This window comes from Astatotilapia calliptera, chromosome 23 (genome assembly GCF_964374335.1).
Source record: "Astatotilapia calliptera chromosome 23, fAstCal68.1, whole genome shotgun sequence".
Lineage (NCBI taxonomy): Eukaryota > Metazoa > Chordata > Actinopteri > Cichliformes > Cichlidae > Astatotilapia > Astatotilapia calliptera.
Genome location: NC_137443.1, coordinates 21642921 through 21664381, shown reverse-complemented (window position 1 = coordinate 21664381; position 21461 = coordinate 21642921). Strand labels below are relative to the sequence as shown.

Genomic DNA, 21461 nt, shown 5'->3' with positions numbered 1-21461 from the left:
GAGTCGAACCCCCGACCTTCCGATCATGGGGCCACCACTCTACCTACTGAGCTGCTAGGCTGCACCACACTCAGACTGGCTCACCTACTGCCAGAAGACTGCCACGCGTCAAGTACAAGCCTCGCTGGCACAAAGACTATATTGTAGCATAATAGGTTGCTTGAAAAAGAACATTAGAGAAATGTTATTACTTGTTCTATCTTGAGTTTAAAAAGAACTGATTTTCTGCCACCAATGCACTAAGAAAAAATTGTCATGGAAAAACTGGAATAATAATTTCTTTTCATTTTACGTAGGAGTGCAATATAGTTTCAGGCTTATTAAACTTTGCTAGTTGTAGTATTCTGATGGTATAACTATTGCGACATTTAAGTTCACAAGTGTATGTGTGACTTGCTAAACAGTGAATTACTTTATTTCTGTACTACGCTATTTGGTGAACTCTTTTCATAAAGAGAGAGGAGATGTTGTCCTGTAATGATCGTACCATATTGCACCACTAGAGGGTGGTGTCGTGAAATAAGAGTAAAGTGGAGTTGGAAAAGTTTTAGAGTTAGAGTATAGTTAGATGGCTAACTGATAACTTGTTGTGTCTCCCTGTTACCTCTACGATGTAAAGTCTGTGCTGAATTCATTAAAGAGCACTGTTCCTTTATGAGGACTGGTTTATTACCGGCCGCTACTACACTGTTCTTTAAGGATGTCTGCATTTCACACAACTGTCTAATAGGATAAAATAATTGACATTGTATACCCAAAGGTCAAGTCTGGATAAACGTGTATATGATCTCCAACTTGAGTGCAAAGCCAAGGCATATAATTGTGGTGTGTTGCTCTAATTTGTTTCCTCTCTGTGCAGGGGGATGACTGAAGGGATCACCTTGCTAATCCTTGCTGTCCAAACTGGCCTCATTGAGCTGCAGGTCATCCACAGAGCCTTCCTCCTCTCTATCATCCTCTTTATTGTTGTTGCTTCCATCCTGCAGTCCATGCTGGAGATAGCTGAGTCCTAGCCCTGGGAGCATCTAGAGGCAATTAAGATAATATACCAAAGACTTTTTTCATGTGTTTATTTTTAAGAAAACTCTGTGTCCCACTGTTTGTTTTATTTTGTACTGATCATAAACAACTATTAATAACTATGGGCAGTTAGTTAATTATCACAGAATTCATTATTTATGGTCATCAGTACAACTCATGCTAACATCATAAGTTAAGTAATACTACGGTGTACTGTCCTTCTTTCTTCATTCTTAAACAGGCAGTTTGTCTTTTTGACATCAATAAATGTAATCTGACTGAATGTGTGTTTGCAAAGCCTGTTATCAACCTGACTGCTTTCTCATACGCTGGTTTTGCTGCCCGTCCCGTAGGAGTTTGTGGAAGCACTTCCGTGCAGTTTCTCTCTGTCCCTTCCTGCTGATCTTTCCAGCGTACATGGCTTTTATGATCTGCCAGTTCTTCCACACGGACTTCTGGCTTCTCATCATCATCTCCTCCTCAATCCTCACCTCTCTCCAGGTAACACACAACCGCATCGCAGTGTGCAAAAACATTAAATTAAATAGTTTAAACTTGCTCTACCCAAACAGTTCAGGCCAATAATAATTAAACATGTATATTTGCTTGTTTTTTAATTCCATAATAACTCTGAAACACTCTACCGCCAGGTGCTTGGCACTCTGTTGACCTGTTGTTCTCTTCATGGTGGAGGAGTTTCATAAAGCTCCAGTGGAGAACATGGATGAAGTCATATATTGTGTAAATGGGACCTACAGATTGCTGGAGGTTCTGGTATGTGTCACACACACGTACAGCAACTCTTTGCTAAGTTCTGACTGTAAACCAACACTGTCATGTAATGCATCAGCACTGTCTCTGCCTCACTGTCAGTGATTTGTTACCTCACCAGGTTGCGGTGTGCTGTGGTGCATCAGAGAGTGTATTTGGCGAGTGGAGTATGATGGGAAGCACCATCATCTTGGTCCACTCATACTATAACGTCTGGCTCAGAGCCGAGCTGGGCTGGCAGAGCTTCCTGCTCAGGAGAGATGCTGTAAACAAGATAAAAAGCCTCCCCACAGCTAGCAATACACAGCTGGAGCAGTATAACGACATCTGTGCTATACCTTGTGTGTCACCTCTGACACCAAGAACTGCAGCAAGCGTTTGGTGCTAGAGGTCACATTTTGAGTTTGTGAAGATATTTAAGGTAGACACACGTAATTAGCGGCAGCTGTGTTGTTGATCGGGAGGAAGCAAACAGTTTGTGACCGCTGCGCTGCTGTTAAATCCTAGAAATAAAGAATCTGAAGGACAAGATGAGTAAGGCTGGAGTTATTGGACTGTATCAAGTTTAATAAATTCATGCATACCAGTGACATCGCGTCACCCCCGCCAACGAACACCCCAGTGGTTTCAAGCCTGGGCTTAGCCTCTACAGGAGAGGTTTCAGCCATGTGTGTCCATCACAAGCCCACCACCATGATCTCAGGCCTTGAGGCAACAATCATGAAAACTAATCTTAACTGAGAGTGTTGGATGTCCTCATTGTTGCAGAGCACATGGACAGCTTACTCACCTGGTTCTGTGGGCCAGCAGCACATGTCACACCATTCATCACCCTTGTCATCACATTCAATCTTGGTCTGAGAGAAACCTGAAGACAGAAACGTTCAATGATAAAAACACACAGTGGAATAAAATTGTGAGAAGTCATCAGTTGATGCAGTTTAAGGACACTTGTTGTTCTGTGCAGTCTCACCTGGAGCTCGCGCTTCTAGTTCATGCCATCATCACCAAAGATTCTTCAAATAATAGTTTAAAGATGTCCATGAATGCACTGCTAACTGCTCTTCACCCTGATAAAAATCAACATGCATTTAGAATAAGAAACACTTTTACAAAACCAAAAGCTTCACTGTACTTGGTGATTTATATGTCTAAGAAACAGGTTCAGTTTGTAACTGAGAGAGCGGCTCAGTGGTGCTGAATTATATTTCCAATAGAAACACAATTTCATATGTTGTAGTAACAACACACTGCCACAAGATGGCAGCCTAGGCCTACTTTACCATGCTGTTCCAGTCAAAAAGAAAAAGTGACAGAGCCTTGAAAGAGTGACAGAGACACTTTTTATGAACTCATCTGTAATGTGTCACCTTTTCTGTAGAATGAAGAAGTGCTTCCCTTCTTTTAAAGTAAATACAGGCTTACAAAGATCCTCTAAACAAAAAATCCTCGCCTGCAGAGAGCAAAATCTCTTAAATAAATGGGGGTAAGCGTAAGCTGAAGCCATCTGATGTTTATGTTCATGAATATAACACACTGAAACATTTTGTCTTTGTTTTTATTGTTTATTAAAATACTTTTAAATGTCTAGTTTTAGTTTAAGAACCATCTAGTCCAGCAGGTGGCGGTAATGCACCTTAAAGCTCTAACCGCCAAAGAAAAACCCCAAAGAAGAAGAAGCCGCGAAGTTCCCGCTTCATTGTGTTTGTGTTTTAGTTTATTTTTCTTCCTCATCTAAAGTGAAGCACTAAGGTAACTTTGATCTGAGTTCAGTCAATCTTGAATTTAGCTCCTGAGTGAAGTTTTCTGTTGCTCTCCTCGGTCTCTGTTGTCAGTTATTTGTGAACCAGTTGAAAGAAAAAGCCTCTACATCAAGTCAAGCTGCTATAAACTAATTTACAAGAAAATATTAACAAATGCTAATGAAACACAGAGAAGAAAACAGTGTTATTATTAGAAGAAAGCTTTTAAATTAGCTAAGTGTAATCAGAGTTTCTATTATTTTATTAGTCTGTTACTAAGCGCTAGTTAGCATCTCTGTCACTGTGTGGCACCTGCATAGTTTTTGAATGCAGCGTGCTATCCAAGCTAGCTAGCTAGCTAGCTAACGCCAGCCATCATCAATATAAGGTCACTTCCAGCGCCAAAAAATCCAAATATGTTGGCGGTAAAAGTGCTATAATGAAATCAATTTAAAAGAAAGGTAAAAAATAAATGTATTCCAGACTAAAACACAGCTGCCTTTGTCTTATCAGCGCAAAGTTGTGTCAGCCCACAGGGCATGTGATTGTAAAAACTGGCCTCACTCTGAGAGGCCTGTTGTTAGAATCATTTCAAAGATAATTTGATAAATTCTGATCAGTATTCAGTAAATGAGCCTGATTAACTGTTAGCAAAATAATAATGATAGGCCAGAGATACCAGAGATTCATTTTTAAAACAAATACAGCCTCGAACCCCAAGAGGGGATCTGTGTTTTAAAAGTACTGCAGAGTTTTTAAAATAGAATAGAATAGTCTTTTATTGTCTTTGTACATATTCAACTAAATTGTGGGTGCTCCACACCAACTGTGCATGGAAAACAATATAAATAGTAAGACAGTAAGAATAAATTAGAGGACAGGTTGCAGAATGCTTGAAAGTAGTGCAATGGACTTGATATAAGTAGAGAATCGGAGTGTGACTGAGTGATGAGGGTTACTCAGATCATGGCTCAGATTTCTACACCCACTCAGATAGGATAATCTTCCACGGCACACCTGATCAGTTCTCACGGCACACGTATATATGCCGCGGCACAGTGGTTGGGAAACACTGTACTCGTTTATGCAGGTCCATCGATTGTTCTGTTTTTGTTCTTTGCCAGGGCTTTTTTTAAAGAGGAATTGCTCTCCTGGTACTGGTGTGCCATACTGCTGAATTTGGTATCGGTGCTCAAACCTTTTGTGTATGTTTTAAACAAGTTGCTCACCCAGGGAAGCTAAAATTTGTTGTTTGTGCTCTCAGATGAACATATGAGACACTTTGACTCTTCAGTGCAGTGTGGAGCCTAACAAAGTTCTGTTTTGTGTCCCAGCTGATCAGGAGGAGGAGAAGAGTCTGATGGAGCAGCAGGGGAACATTTACGCTACTTGGACTCAGCTCAGCCACTGCAGAGAAAACAATGAGTTCGACAAAGAAGGTGACAGATACTAGTGTTAAGAAATACTCCATTAACCCTTTAAGGCCTATTGGAGCAGGAATGCTCCGTTTTGCGTAACAATTTTAAAATCCCGGTAGAACTGCACTTAAGCTAACACAATTATTTTATTTAGGAATAGTTGTACTTACATCTTATGCCATCAGCTTGCCCTAGGTCACGTTTCCTTCCACATATGTATTTGCAGAAATTGCATAAAAAGCACTTGCAGCAAAAAAACATAATATACCAGAAACACGCTTTGCTGTTCATAGCACTTCCTATGTTGGAATAGATGCCAGCGCGAACTATCACATGTCCGACTTTACCTGCCAAAACCTGCCTTCAGCGACACCTATACTGGTGTTTTTAAAAGTCATGTTTGACTTTATTCTTTTCTGTATTGTTTCTGGGATGCTTAGAACTCAAACTGCACTGTTGGTAATAGTTTATTTTGATGCACATGCTGTTTGTTTGCAAATTTGCATTATAATATTTATTTTTGTTTTTCCTCAAAAATGCTCAAAAACAAATTTCCTGTGGTTGGAAACAATGTGCAACTTTTTTAAATTTACAGTTTTGAGGGATACAATTTTCTAACTACAAATATGTGTAAAAAACAAAACAAAAACAATTTAAATTTTTTTGTATTTTATTGCAGTTTTTTTGCACTTTATGTAGTTACTATGGACTTAATGCATAGATATTATTAACATTTGGGATATAATGGTCATATTGATGTATAGCAACTTGAAATGCTCCCCAAAATGGCATTAAGGCAGGGCTCTAGACTAACTTTTTGCCGGTACGCCTAACTTTAAAAAGTTAGGTGTACCAGCACAAAAGTTAGGCGCACACAAATTTTATAATAATTTATATAATATAATGTGTTTTTCTGGATACACTGTGCTTTTTCAGCATTCAAAGATTGATGACACCGTGTCAGAGCACTGGCTATGAATTTCAGAAGGATCAGGCCTTAACTTAACAGAAAAGTTAGCAATAGTTCTTTTCCTATTACAGCTACATCCACTTCTGTCGTGCCTAGGCTGCTCACTAGGGCTGGGTATCATCACTGATTTCTATAATCCATTCGATTCCGGTTTTCAAAGTCCCGATTCGATGCAACTTAGCCTCAGACAGTCAGAAATATTATAATTCTGATCATTTATCAGTACTGACTTCATCAGAATTGTGAACATCACAGCAGATGCCTTTGTGTGAAAGTAACTGAGAATAAAACACAGAAAAACATGAAGGAGATTTTCCTTGTCTGGCTTTTTATAGCAGATAACCTTCAAAATATTCTACAATGTTCTGCATATAAAGTTCGCAGGTCGCATTTGCGACCAAATTGGTCGCACTCTAGAGCCCTGCATTAAGGGCATGTAAAAATTAGAGATGGACCGATCCGATATCACGTATCGGTATCGGTTCGATACTGACGTAAATTACTGGATCTGATATCGGAGAGAAATAAAAAATGTAATCCGATCCATTAAATTTCAAAAAAGCACCTCACAAAACTTGCGACATGGCGTAACTCGGCTCATAACCGTAGCACGTCGGAGCAGTGTGCTCACGTGATAGAGCGGCTGTGTGTATTTGTAGCCTCGCTACCAATCCGGCATTTCATCTCCGAGGAAGTTATCCCAGAGAGAAGTAAAGCAAGTGTGTAAGTTCGTCTCTGAATGTTTGTAAAGCATTCCTGCGATGGAACATATATGGAGCGACTGCCTCTTCTCTCTCCCTCCCTCTCCTGCTGCTACTTCAGTCATGAAATCATGATCAGCTGATCGGCTTTTCTGTCGCGAGTCCGTCTCTCTTGTTTGTTTATTGCCCACTTCGCGCCAGAAAGAGGAAACCAGCAGCTGAACAACAGCAGCACGTTTAACCTTGATAAGCTGTTGTTAGAATTTATTTAATATTACTTTCTACACCAGGATCCTTTTCTAGCTGACGGCTGGTAACTGTGCAGGGGCGGATCTAGCAAAGTTTAGCCAGGGTGGCCGATAGGGCATTAACAGTGAAAAGGGGGCACAAAGACATCCTTTTCTTTCTTATTCTCATTTAAAATGTCTAGATTTTAATAAATAATTATCTGAATCTTACACCCAAAGTTTTAATCTGATGTAAAATGTATAGAAGTCCATGACTGTATATAGTAACTAAGCCTAATATACCCTAGTAAGCTTTACTACTTTTTCCTTTGGGAAGGTACCATCTGTGCAGTCTGCAATTCTGTTGAAGAAAGATGTTGAATCTATTTAATTATTCTTGAAAAATAATTGATTTCTGTGAATCTTTTTTCACACTGCATCAAATTAAAGTTGATTATGTTGATTAAGCATCATGAAGTGGAGGGTGGGTGATTCCCTATCTATTTTTTTTTTTTGCTGGGAGTTTTAGAGCCCTATTATTTAGGTTACTTACTCCTTAAAATACCAGAATAGGGAGGATGGAGTAGGATTAAGTGTATTAGATTGATCACTATTACTGAACTATGAAATATTTGGGTGCTGTGTATTTTTTGCATACAGGTATAACAGAATAGCTTTAGTGTTTTGTTTTTTAACTTGAGTATGAACTTATACAAAAACAGCAAGATATTTAAAAAAAAACAGTTCTGTTGATTAAAAAATACGGATTCATATCGGTATCGGCAGATATCCAAATTTATGGTATCGGACATAAAAAAGTGGTATCGTGCCATCTCTAGTAAAAATATAAACATAAGCTCTTGGTTCTATGGTAGGTCTTAAAGGGGTAAAAGATGAAGTACTGATATATATATTATGCAAAACTAACTGAACCTTGTGCTATATTAATGTAATGTAATATTCATGTAATAATACAATGCCTACATTGTAGAGGGTGACTTTGCCTCTAAAGAGGAAAATGGGCAGGGAAGAGGTTAAAGTGGGATTCAGCAGGATTCAACCCTAAAATCAGCTGTAGTGGCTCAGTGTGGGGAAAAGAGTCACAGCTCACAATCATTTCTATTGAGAGCTCCAGTCGATGCTCTTAATGTACAGGATGTGATCAGCTGACCTGCTGCTCTCTGTGGATGTACACAACTGAATTCAACCAGATGTCTGCAGATGTTTCATGAGTTGTCCTGGCTGATTTCCATCCTCTACACCAGGGGTGTCAAACTCAACTGCACAGGGAGCAAAACTCAAGGCACACTTTAGGTCGCGGGCCAAACAAGATAAACATTTATTGAACACACTAAAACCATGTTTTTTAAACAGAAATATGAATAAAAACAGACAGGAATTTTATTCCAGAATAAATAAACTTAAAAAATCAACTTTAACTTTAAATGTTTTGATCTTCATAAAAATATATCCTGTCAAAATTATGCAAGTTAGAAATATGAACATGCTGCAAAAACCCCAGAAAAAATAAATGAAAACATACACAAGGTTGGAGCTGCATGTAGACGGAGCTGGGGCATTGCTGCAGGAATGGAACTAATAAACTGTGCAGGCCATTCAGTGTCGTACTTTGCCTTGAGTGTACCATTACACTGCAGCTCCATCTGAATCTGCACAGGTGCAGTTTCCACGTAAAGAAGAAGCTTGAAATTCTCTTTTTGTGCTTCACAGTCACCAAAGCGCCGCGAACTCAGTGCGCTCAGTTTATCAGCAAAGTGCGCCGACTTGGTTCAACATTACTTGGCAACAGGGAAAGTGAGACAGGTTGCACTGGTGCATTTGTGACAGCTTCACTTGAAATGCCTTCACTGCATCATACATGCCATGTCCATTGTTAAATCTCCCAATTCTTTTGATCTTTGGGCTGAAGGAAGGACAATACTCGGTGTATAAATGCTCAATCAACAATCTTTTATTCCATACAATTCAACACTTTTGAGCATAAACCATCCGGAGGGGAGATGAGCGCGGGAGGGTGTCCGCCTGATCTCGAAGCGTCTGAGTGTTTCTCACATTCTTATAGCTTCAGCCCCCCTCCACCTAGTCATAAAACCTAAACATTCACATTCTTTCTCTCTTACGGCGCCTAAGTGACGGCCTTGGCTCCCTGTTTTATCTCCTCCTGATGAGATGGGGCAGAAAACCTCTCCGGTATGCTCTGTTCTCTTCTAATCAGACAAATAAGGCCATGACTCTCTGAAAACAGTATTTCTTATACCTCAGCAGTATAATGCATCATAAAACAATATCACTCATTCACAATAAATCAGCAGTCTAATGTAATACAAATCAGTTTAATAACTGTAATAGTTGTCACCTTCTTCAAAGTCAGGAGAATAATGCAAACTAAAACTACATAATAATTTCACTATCTTTAATTAGGGGTATAACGTGGCATAAGATAATATAATAATCTCACACCATGAACTGACAGATTTCTTTGCTGAGCTCAAAAACTCTATTGAGAACTTTTCCCCAACTCAGCCAACGGAACTCTGTATGATAAGGATGTCGCCAAACTCTGAATCATAGAAGGATGAAATTGACGGTGATTTAAACCTTTAAACTCAGATAAAATTTACGGTTTGTGTTACAGTGATCGTTACATGCTTCATTTATAGGACTTTACCACACAGCCTGGTGTATGATGCAGGATTGGATTTCATGTGTTACTGTTTAGGCTCAAATCAATTTGATCTTTGATGCCCGCAGTGATGAAATAACTCCCCTCAAATGACTTAAACCAAAAGTAACAAGCCTGTGTTGAAAATGTAAGGAGTAGAAAATACAGATTTTTTTTTTTTTTTAATGTTGCGAGTAAAAGTAAAAAAAAACGTCAGGTTACAGTCAGACTCTGACATCATCCTTCACTGAACCAAGCTAGTAACTGTTACATATGATTTATTATTATCGAATAAATTATACAATTATAGAAATATATAATAGGAAACAAACAGGAAATATAAAAAAGTACAGACCTGGTAAACATTTATTACTATTCTGAGTGTGTTAGCATTAATATTTGTGCACAGGCAGGAGGGATGGGCATGATTTTAGAGTGTTTGAACAATGATTAATTATCTTTAACAGCAGGTTGGATGTAATGTGTTACTACTACCAGTAGGTGGGGATAAGAGACCTTTAAGGTGTTTGGTGCCACACTCCACCTTCAGGTTTAAAACTAGTGTTAATGGAGGGAGTTTGAAGCTTCAGTTTGTTTAATGACTGCATTTCACTCACTGCCTCTGTTTGTATCTCTGTCACTGCAGGACCAACGTGGACCGAGAAGTCAGCGCTCTCAGGAGGCCGACAAACCTCACAGAAGAAAGAGAGAGAAAAAATACACCTGTGACGAGTGTGGGAAGGATTTTACCTGGAAGTTTAAACTAAAACAACATCAGCTCATCCACACTGGAGAGAGACCGTTCAGCTGTGACTTGTGTGGAAAGTCGTTTTCCTGGAAGAATGCCCTGAAAACACACCAAGTCGTCCACAGTGGAGTTAAAGCTTACAGCTGTGATCAGTGTGGCAGAGCTTTTACTCACAGTAGCCACTTACAGAGACATCTAGTTACCCACTCTGGAATTAAGGCATACAGCTGTGACATCTGTGGAAAAACGTTCAGCCAGCTAGGGTACCGAAATATACACCTACGCATTCACTCTGGAGAAGATGTGTACTGGTGTGATCAGTGTGGCAAATACTTTACAACAGACACACAGTTACAACGCCACATGTTTACCCACACTGAGGAGAGACCTTATCAATGTGACCTGTGTGAGAAGACTTTTAAAACTCCACAGTACCTGAGACAACACCAACAGATCCACACCAGAAAGAGACTCTACAAGTGCAGTTACTGTGAGGTTTGTATTTTTATTTTATTCTTGTAAGTTCAGTCTGACTGTTTGGAACAAGTCTGCTCATTAAATTGTGTTAGCATGTTAGCACTTCTACTGCACCGAAGAGTAGCTCTGAGCCATTATTCAGGTTTTCATTTCATTTAAGTGTAAGTCAGATGTTACTGTAATATTAAATAAGTATTGCTGTAGTATTATGGTGGTAGTATTGTAGTTATTGTAGCCCAGTAAACTGAGTGTGTTAATCGAAACAGTAAAATGTAACTGGACGTCTGCTCTTTATTTCAGGCGACTTTCAGGATAAAAGTGTTGAAGGACTGACTTACACTGTCTTTGTGTCTTTGTTTAGAAGCAGAGCGACACAGATGGATCCACTTCTCAACCCTGTCATCGCTGTGGTGGTGGGAAAGACTTTCGTTGTGACATCTGTGGAAAAACTTTCAGTCAGCAAGCCGGCCTAAAAATACATCAACGTAAACACACTGGAGACAAACTGAAATACTGCAAAGAATGTGGGAGAAGCTTCCCCACATCAGCTGAGTTAAAACAACATGAACTCTTTCACAGTGGGGTCAAAAAGCACCTCTGTGATCAGTGTGGGTCATCCTTCACCACTGCAAGTCAGCTTAAAACACACAAACGAGTCCACACAGGAGAGAAACCATACAAGTGCAGACACTGTGACAAAAGCTTCTCACAGTCAGGTAATCGTAACGAGCATGAACGTACACACATGGAAGGAAACTACAGCTGTGAGCAGTGTGACAAGAGCTTCAGTAATCTCAGTTCATACTCTGCACACAAACGATCCCACGTTACTAATAAACTGTTTCACTGTTACCACTGTGCCAAAACATTCACTTCATTATCTGCTCTGTGCAAACATCAGCGCGATCACGCAGGGCTGAAACCGTTCCCATCACAGGACGACAGCGAATCTGAAGAGAGAGAAACATCCTCTTCTGGTTTCAGAGTCCAACTTAAAACCCTGGAGATCAGGCTCCACAGAGTTCAGGTCGGCTCTCCTTAAGTTTAAGTTAAAGTTCTAATGAGGCTGTGAATCAAACTGTTCCTATAGTTCAATGTTAATCTTTATAAATTGTTCTTCTGTTTGTGTTCAGTCGTTACCTTTTTTTTCAGTGGTTGGATTAAAAATCAGTTTCAGTTGAAGTTTTTATTGAATGTATTTTGTTAAATAAAGTTAAAAAAATGTTAAATAAAGAATTGTTTGAACGACAAAGATTTTGAGCCATGATGTCATTTCCTGTATTTCAGAGTAAAGACTGAAGTGACAAATGGAAACATGTTTACAGTCATGGAATAAACACTGATGGGTCATCTGTAGGAAGTTCTATTGCTGACCTGACAGACTCGACCTTGTTTACAAAGAAAGAAAGGAACTGATGACACGTGTCAGCAGAGGCTTTCAGGGTTGTTTAGAGTAGAGCTGATAGTCTTAAAGAGAACACGGCGATTTTGACAATTTAACACAATGATCTGAGAAAAATGTCTGTTTCTCTCATTTTCACCGTATTCTGATCAAATTTCCAACATTCTTTTAACATGACCGGTACCGGTCCGTGAGTCGTTTGGTACCGGGCCGCGAGAGTTGAGGCTCAGGTGTGAAATGTATGGTTTTCAGGGTTTTTATCGGTTTTCAGTGTTATTTTGTTAGTGTTTTTATCGTTAACTCGGTTTTCCTGGGTCTTTTCACGTGTGTTATGAATAAATCTTCTTTTTTTCGGTATCGGTACTAGTTTTATTTTGTTGAATTTATCCGCAACACCTTAAAGGCCGGTCCGTGAAAATATTGTTCCGTGGCGCAAAAAAGGTTGGGGACCGCTGCTGTAAAGTATAAAAAAAAACTCCTCCCCCTGCTACGCCTCAGTAATCTAATGTATTCATCAATTGTTCTCTTAATTATTCAAAGTTGGTTCAACTTATCATGTTCTGGGTTCTATCCTTTATGTATTTAATCTTCAATTTTATTTATTTGTGTAAGCGATATTTTTGACAACCTTTAACACACTTAAAGAGCCGCTTTCACCGTCTTCCCTCCAGCTGTTTCCTGTTGCTCGCTCTCTTCTTCTCTTATCTGATCATCTCGAGCACGTCTTGTACAACACTGTTACTTTTGCAGGCACACATTCAGTTACAAGCTCAACCACATTTTGCCCTATATACAGTGGGGCAAAAAAGTATTTAGTCAGCCACCGATTGTGCAAGTTCCCCCACCTAAAATGATGACAGAGGTCAGTAATTTGCACCAGAGGTACACTTCAACTGTGAGAGACAGAATGTGAAAAAAAAAAATCCATGAATCCACATGGTAGGATTTGTAAAGAATTTATTCGTAAATCAGGGTGGAAAATAAGTATTTGGTCACCTCAAACATGGAAAATCTCTGGCTCTCACAGACCTGTAACGTCTTCTGTAAGAAGCTTTTCTGTCCCCCACTCGTTACCTGTATGAATGGCACCTGTTTGAACTCATCATCTGTATAAAAGACACCTGTCCACAGCCTCAAACAGTCAGACTCCAAACTCCGCCATGGCCAAGACCAAAGAGCTTTCGAAGGACACCAGGAAAAGTATTGTAGACCTGCACCAGACTGGGAAGAGTGAATCTACAATAGGCAAGCAGCTTGGTGTGAAAAAATCAACTGTGGGAGCAATCATCAGAAAATGGAAGACATACAAGACCACTGATAATCTCCCTCGATCTGGGGCTCCACGCAAGATCTCATCCCGTGGGGTCAAAATGATCATGAGAACGGTGAGCAAAGATCCCAGAACCACACGGGGGGACCTGGTGAATGACCTGCAGAGAGCAAAGTAACAAAGGTCACCATCAGTAACACACTACAACGGCAGGGAATCAAATCCCGCAGTGCCAGACGTGTTCCGCTGCTGAAGCCAGTGCATGTCCAGGCCCGTCTGAAGTTTGCCAGAGAGCACATGGATGATACAGCAGAGGATTGGGAGAATGTCATGTGGTCAGATGAAACCAAAGTAGAACTTTTTGGTATAAACTCAACTCGTCGTGTTTGGAGGAAGAAGAATACTGAGTTGCATCCCAAGAACACCATACCTACTGTGAAGCATGGGGGTGGAAACATCATGCTATGGGGCTGTTTTTCTGCCAAGGGGACAGGACGACTGATCCGTGTTAAGGACAGAATGAATGGGGCCATGTATCGTGAGATTTTGAGCCAAAACCTCCTTCCATCAGTGAGAACTTTGAAGATGAAACGAGGCTGGGTCTTCCAACATGACAATGATCCAAAACACACCGCCCGGGCAACAAAGGCGTGGCTCCGTAAGAAGCATTTGAAAGTCCTGGAGTGGCCTAGCCAGTCTCCAGACCTCAACCCCATAGAAAATCTGTGGCGGGAGTTGAAAGTCCGTGTTGCTCGGCGACAGCCCCAAAACATCACTGCTCTCGAGAAGATCTGCATGGAGGAATGGGCCAAAATACCAGCTACTGTGTGTGCAAACCTGGTAAAGACCTATAGTAAACGTTTGACCTCTGTTATTGCCAACAAAGGTTATGTTACAAAGTATTGAGTTGTATTTTTGTTATTGACCAAATACTTATTTTCCACCCTGATTTATGAATAAATTCTTTACAAATCCTACCATGTGGATTCATGGATTTTTTTTTCACATTCTGTCTCTCACAGTTGAAGTGTACCTCTGGTGCAAATTACTGACCTCTGTCATCATTTTAGGTGGGGGAACTTGCACAATCAGTGGCTGACTAAATACTTTTTTGCCCCACTGTACTTGGCCAATAAACACGATTCTGATTCTGATTCTGATTCTGAGATGTATATTTGTGAATGTGGAGATGTTATATTGGTTTCACTGGTAAAAATAAATAATTGAAATGGGTATATATTTGTTTTTTGTGAAGTTGCCTAATAATTATGCACAGTAATAGTCACCTGCACACACAGATATCCCCCTAAAATAACTAAAACAAAAAAATAAAATAAAAACTACTTCCAAAAACATTCAGCTTTGATATTAATGAGTCTTTTGGGTTCATTGAGAACATGGTTGTTGTTCAATAATAAAATTATTCCTCAAAAATACAACTTGCCTAATAATTCTGCACTCCCTGTAGGTCTGTTGACAGAGCTCTGTACAGGTCTGCTCGAGCTGACCTGAAAAGGGGTCCCACCTGTCCAGCAACAACACATGGCATGGAATAATAGACATCATAAACCACAGAGGCAGAACTGTGAAAACAGAAAACCTGAGTGTGCAGCTAGCAGAGGACATAAACAGCTTCTTTGCCCGCTTTGAAACACCACAACAGCAGCATTCATCTGCCTCAGCCCTGCTCCCATCCTCATCCTCACCTGGTTCCTGCACCGCTCCATTCACTGTAACGGAGCACGATGTCAGATGAGTGTTCCTAGCAGTGAACCCCAGGAAGGCGTCCAGACGGAATACGTGGTAAAGTGCTAAGACCATGTGCCCACCAGCTCACCCTCATCTCCACCAGAATCTTCAACCTCTCACTGGATGAAGCAGCCATCCCATCCTGTCTAAAATCAGCCACAATCATCCCAGTACCAAAGAAGTCTCCCATCACCAGCCTGAACTATTATTGCCCTGTGGCCCTCACACCGGTAATCATGAAATGCTTTGAGAGACTAGTCCTTCAGCACACCAAGGATTACCTCCCCCCAGAATTCGACCCCCACCAGTTTGCATACCGTGCAAACAGATTCACAGAAGATGCCATCACCCTCCACTCGGTGCTGAGTCACCTAGAACAGCGGCAGAGCTACGCCAGAATGCTCTTTGTGGACTACAGCTCACCCTTCCACCACTCGCCCATTGAGAGCCTACTAACTTACTGCATCACAGTATGGTACAGCAGCTGCACTAAGGCGGATAGAGCCACCCTCCCAGCATGTTTGCAATGAGTAGGAGATGCTCTGTATCTCACTGTACAACTGTATAGTGACAAAGGTATTGGGTTCTTTTCTAAAAATTGCTATAAACAGAGGAACCCAAACTGATGAAAAGTGGTGAATATTTTTTTTCAAATGACTATTTTTAGTGGATTTTTGATATAGAAGCAGAATGACAGAATGTTAAAAGAAGTTACTTTTAGTCATTCTAAGCTGGGCATTGCGTTCTCTGGCTGTTCAAAGCCATGGAACTTTAGACTTTCCAAGCAAATAATGATGGCCATACTGATGTTCTTTTCAGTACATTTTACTTTATGTTCATTTTCATTTTTATGATGTTTCTATTTTTACATAATTCCTCCCACATAGCAAAATTGGTATGGCCTGGATCTGTCCCACACAATGTGCTTACACATGGCCTGCGTACCGCAAAGAATGACGGCCCTATGGTGGCCCAGATCTGGTTTACCAGAGGTGGCCCACACATGAGCCAGCACAAGGCCAGTTGCAGACACACTGCTGGCCCTGTGCTGGCCCAGAACAGTTTCAGCTCTGGCCCCAGATGTCAGCCTAATGTGTACCTTAGCCATGTAAGCCATGTAATAACAACATGTGCTGGAACATAATAGTGCAAAAGTGACATGACGAAACTCTGTTCAGACAGTGAATGGACTGATTCTTATACAACACTTTTTTACTTGCATTGGAGTCACACTGGGTTAAATATGTACACTTGGGTTTTAAGGGGTATTTATTATTTTCTTCTTTTTTTTGGGTTGTATGGAAGCCCCAAACGCAATTTCATTGTTCTTGACAATGACAATAAATAAATAAATACTAAAATAAATACTAAATACTCACTCATATTACTCAAAGTGCTCTATACAACATGTCACATTCACCCAATCAGGCCAAATGTGGCATGCCATCACATAAACAGTGCCATCTTACCATGCCAGAAGTCAGCCAGCAGTGCCGGCTTGACACCAGATCCAGGCAAGACCCGTCTGCTATGTGGGATGACTTGTTCTTTTGGCATTTTAGTTGTGGATTATGTTTGGACTGTGTCTCTTGCCCTTTCAGTATTGTTTCCTTGTGCTTCTAAGTGTCCCTTTGTTTCTTTTTAGGTTATGTAGTATGGGTTAGAGATATTTTGTATGTTGTTTTTGTTTAATAAATCTGCCTTTTGGATTATTCCCTGATGTGCCTGAGTTCTGTTATTTAGTATCACTTTGAAAGGACACACATCCAGCATTGACATATAATTGTTCTTTCAATTTTTGATAAAGATTACAGTGAATTGAGATGTAACATGGCCCAGAGGTACGGTAGGACGCCCAGAGTAAGAAAGTGTTGAAAGTTGGACCTCAACTATTATGGATGATTTTTAATGAATTTTTGAAATTTCCATAATTGTAGTGTATTGACTGTATTGAATTGAAAAAATGTTTCCATTAATTTCTGAGGAGTTCTACAGTAAATCTGGATGAAACTTGGCACACAGGTACAGTAGGTGTCCTAGAGGAGGGATGTGTTGAAAGTTGTACATCAACTACTCAGGATGATTTTTAATGAATTTTTGAAAATTGACATAATTCTACTGTATTGGCCGACTGCATTGGATACAAGTACCCATTAATTTCTGAGGAATTCTACAGTAAATCTGGCTGAAACCTGGCACACAGGTACAGTAGGTGTCCCAGAGAAGGGATGTGTTGAAAGTTGTACATCAACTACTCAGGATGATTTTTAATGAATTTCTGAAAATTGACATAATTCTATTGTATTGACTGTATTGAATTGAATATAAGTTTCCTTTAATTTCTGAGGAATTCTACAGTAAATCTGGATGAAAATTCGCACACAGGTACAGTAGGTGTCCCAGAGAAGGGATGTGTTGAAAGTTGTACATCAACTACTCAGGATGATTTTTAATGAATTTTTGAAAATTGACACAATTGTAGTGCATTGGCTGTATTAGATTGAATAAATGTTTCCATTAATTTCTGAGGAATTCTACAGTAAATCTGGATGAAACTTGGCACACAGGTACAGTAGGTGTCCCAGAGGGGGGATGTGTTGAAAGTTGGACATCAACTATTCAGGATGACTTTTAATGAATTTTTGAAATAAACATAATTGTAGTGCATTGACTGTATTGCACTGAATATGAGTTTACTGTGATTTCTGAGTAATATTACAGTAAATCTGGGTAAAAACTGGCCCAGAGGTAAAGTAGGTGTCCGAGAAGAGGATTGTGTTGAAAGCTTGGCATCAACTTTTAAGAATGATTTTTAATGAATTTTTGAATATGCAACCAGACTGTCACGATGGCTGTATTGGGCTGTTCCATTGTAATTTGTGTGCGCGCGTGCGTGTGACTGTTCACGCGCGTGCATGTGTGCGCGAGTCTAGGCTTTCAATCAGGATATAAAGCGAAAAGGCGCTACCGTAAAGACTGGTGTAAAAGCGCAAGGAAATTTATGCGGCGGATAGGAGGCGGCTGGCTTGACCGCGGCTCACAAATGACGGCTCACTTTACCGCAGTCAAAAATCGGCTCAAAATGGGCCAAAAATCGCACAGTGTGAGCCCAGCATTAGATGCGGGGACGATCCGGAGCTGTGGAAGCAAATTTATGCCAAAACTCAGGCGACAAAAACATAATCATTAGCAAATAATTTCATGTCAAAGGTGTTTTAGATTTAATGATGTTTCACATTAACTGGTGTTCAAACAGATGTGTCGCAGATTCGCTTTTCCGGAGCCGCTACAGACAAAGCAGGAAATAAACACTGAAAAGGATGTCAGTGACAGTTAGGTCAAACCCAGTCTGTCATTGTTGTTGCTCTTGACCAAAAAAATATTTAACATGCCCTTAAGTTTATCTGGTAATAATCCCGTGCACGAGGCGACTGTGAAAACTGCAAACAAAACCAAACCGATGCTGTTCAGAATACCATGAAAGTTACCAAGAATCTTGTTGTTTTTGTTATCAGTTTTACCATATTTTATTACTCCCATGTGATTTCCTCGTTGTTGCCTGTCTGCACTCAAATGTGGTCCAGTCCACTAATGCCACCTGTGTCCAAGTGCCATAGCCTACAATCAGATTAACTTGTGATACATCTGCATCTGACTCTATCAACACATTGAGTAGAAGCTGATTGCACTCACACTTGAAGCATTTAAATCGACCCACAAACATCATTTTCAAAGATGGTTTGTTAAGACTGAAATCAGTCATTAAGCAAACAACAACAAGGATCATTTATTTCTGTTTATTTAAAATGTGTAACATCTGTAATCGCTTTCTGCACAGGGGAAGTCCACGTGGTTTCACTTTCCACAGCAGGTCCATTCAATCATTCCATTAAAAGACGCAACAAATGAAAAACTTCATAACGAGGATCAGGAAAGGAAGTGTGCCTCAGGACCTGGCAATTATAATTTGGCCAAAATACCTTCACCCATGAAATATAATTATTTGCTTGTATTCATTTTTTTCCTCGCATGCACGATGAGGCTAACTAATAATAAAAAAGGATTAATTAAAAAAGTTAGTATTTTAAAAAAGGCTTCACAGCCTAATGTCATTGAAATAAATTATTATAAACTGTGTTTAGAGCTGTAAGAACTTTGACCTCAGTATTTGAAACTTGGGTCATGTTTAACCTAAACATCCACCAGTGGAATTAATAAAATCAGTTTCTCTTCTTTCTCACTCAGAGTGCAGACATGTCTGCTGCCAGCTGTCTTCTATCTGAAGATCAGTTTCTGTGCTCCATCTGTCTGGATGTCTTCACTGATCCAGTCTCCACACCATGTGGGCACAACTTCTGCAAAAACTGCATCAGTAAAAACTGGGATATCAGCTACAGGTGTCAGTGTCCCATGTGTAAAAAGGTGTTCAGGATGAGACCTGAGCTGCACATCAACACTTTCATCTCTGAGATGGTTTCTCAGTTCAGACATGAAGCTCAGCAGAAAGTCAGCAGCAGCAGCTCAGAGCAACAAGCTGCCAAACCAGGAGAAGTTCCCTGTGACATCTGCACAGGGACCAAACTGAAGGCCCTGAAGTCCTGTCTGGTGTGTCTGGTCTCCTACTGTCAGACTCACCTGGAGCCTCATCTGACAGCTTCACGGCTGAAAAGACATCAGCTGATTGATCCTGAGGAGAACCTGGAAAGCAGGATGTGTATGAAGCATGATAAACCTCTGGAGCTGTTCTGTAAGACCGATCAGACATGTGTCTGCATGCTCTGCTGTGTTTTTGACCACAAGACTCATGAGTTTGTTCCTCTGAGAGAAGAATATGAAGGAAAGAAGGCAGAGCTGGGGAAGACTGAGGCTGAAATTCAACAGATGATCCAGAAGACATGGCTGAAGATTCAGGGGATCAAAGAGTCAGTGAAGATGAGTAAAGATGCTGCAGACAGAAAGAAAGCAGAAGGTGTTCAGGTCTTCACTGCTCTGAAGGAGTCTGTTGACAGACGTCTGAACGAGCTCATAAAGGAGATTGAAGATAAACAGGAAACAACAGAGAAACAGGCTGAAGGTTTCATCAAAGATCTGGAACAGGAAATCTCTGAGCTGATGAAGAGAAGCTCTGAGGTGGAGCAGCTCTCACGCTCTAAAGATCACCTCCACCTCCTCCAAAGCTTCTCCTCTCTCAAAGCTGCTCCAACCACCAAGGACTGGAAAGAGGTCAGTATCCATCCACCATCATATGAGGGGACTGTGGTGAGAGCTGTGGATCAGCTGAAGGAAACACTCAATGAAGAGTTTGAAGACTTGTTTGAGGCTGAGCTGAAGAGGGTCCAGCAGTATGCAGTGGATGTGAGTCTTGATCCTGATACAGCACATCCTGAACTCGTTGTGTGTGACGATGGAAAACAAGTACAACGTAGTGACAATAGGAAGAAATGTCCACACAACCCAAAGAGATTTTTGAAGTTTGTTTGCGTTTTAGGAAAGCAGAGTTTCTCTTCAGGCAGATTTTACTTTGAGGTTCAGATTAAATACATGACCAAATGGATATTAGGAGTGGTCAGAGAGTCAGTCAACAGGAAGGAAGCCATCACACCGAGTCCTGATGAAGGTTACTGGACTGTAGCGGAACATAAAAACATTTGTGTAGCTCTTGATAAACCTCAAGTCTGTCTTTCTCTTCAGTCTGTTCCTGAGAAGGTGGGGGTGTTTGTGGATTATGAGGAGGGTCTGGTCTCCTTCCATAATGTAGATCATGCAACTCTTATCTACTCCTTTACTGGCTGCTCCTTTATGGAAAAACTCTGCCCACTCTTCTATCCCGGTGTTAATGATGATGGTAAAAACTCTGGACGTCTGATCATCTGTCCTGTGATGGTGGGTGATGGCATCAGTGATGATGATGAGGATGATGATAACTGATCATCAGTCAGTCAGTCTGATCTTTTTTCATGAAGAGATTGCATCAATTAAAGATTAATCGTAACATTAAACCAACACAGAGAAGAAGTCCTAAGAACAGAACTGAGCAACTCAAACCTGCTGATGAAAACCATGATATTCAGTCAGAACCGGCAGGTCAAGTCAGCACGCTGAACTTTAATTGATTTGTTTGTTTTACTGTTTTCAACCTGATAACAGTATAACCCATTTGTGTAATTTCAGTTTGAAAAAGACCTTTCCTTAATTTTCTTCCACGGTTTTAAGGCACAGATGTTGTGAAATATCAAACAACAGGATTCAGAAACTCTTCTGCTGTTTTAAGGTGTGCACTTAA

At 40.4% G+C, this 21461-nt stretch overlaps 2 protein-coding genes across 2 annotated transcripts; both read left to right on the top strand.

Annotated features, from left to right (window-relative positions):
- Positions 1-4421: 4421 nt before the first annotated feature.
- LOC145419227 (uncharacterized) lies at positions 4422-12025 on the top strand. Its single transcript, XM_080297702.1, has 3 exons — positions 4422-4972; positions 10179-10775; positions 11119-12025. The coding sequence occupies exons 1-3, from the start codon at positions 4955-4957 to the stop codon at positions 11797-11799; spliced, it is 1296 nt and encodes a 431-aa protein (XP_080153828.1). The 5' UTR covers positions 4422-4954; the 3' UTR covers positions 11800-12025.
- Positions 12026-19423: 7398 nt separating this feature from the next.
- Positions 19424-21177, top strand: LOC113016766 (E3 ubiquitin-protein ligase TRIM39-like). Its single transcript, XM_080297477.1, has one exon. The coding sequence runs from the start codon at positions 19433-19435 to the stop codon at positions 21104-21106; it is 1674 nt and encodes a 557-aa protein (XP_080153603.1). The 5' UTR covers positions 19424-19432; the 3' UTR covers positions 21107-21177.
- The last annotated feature ends 284 nt before the right edge of the window (positions 21178-21461 follow it).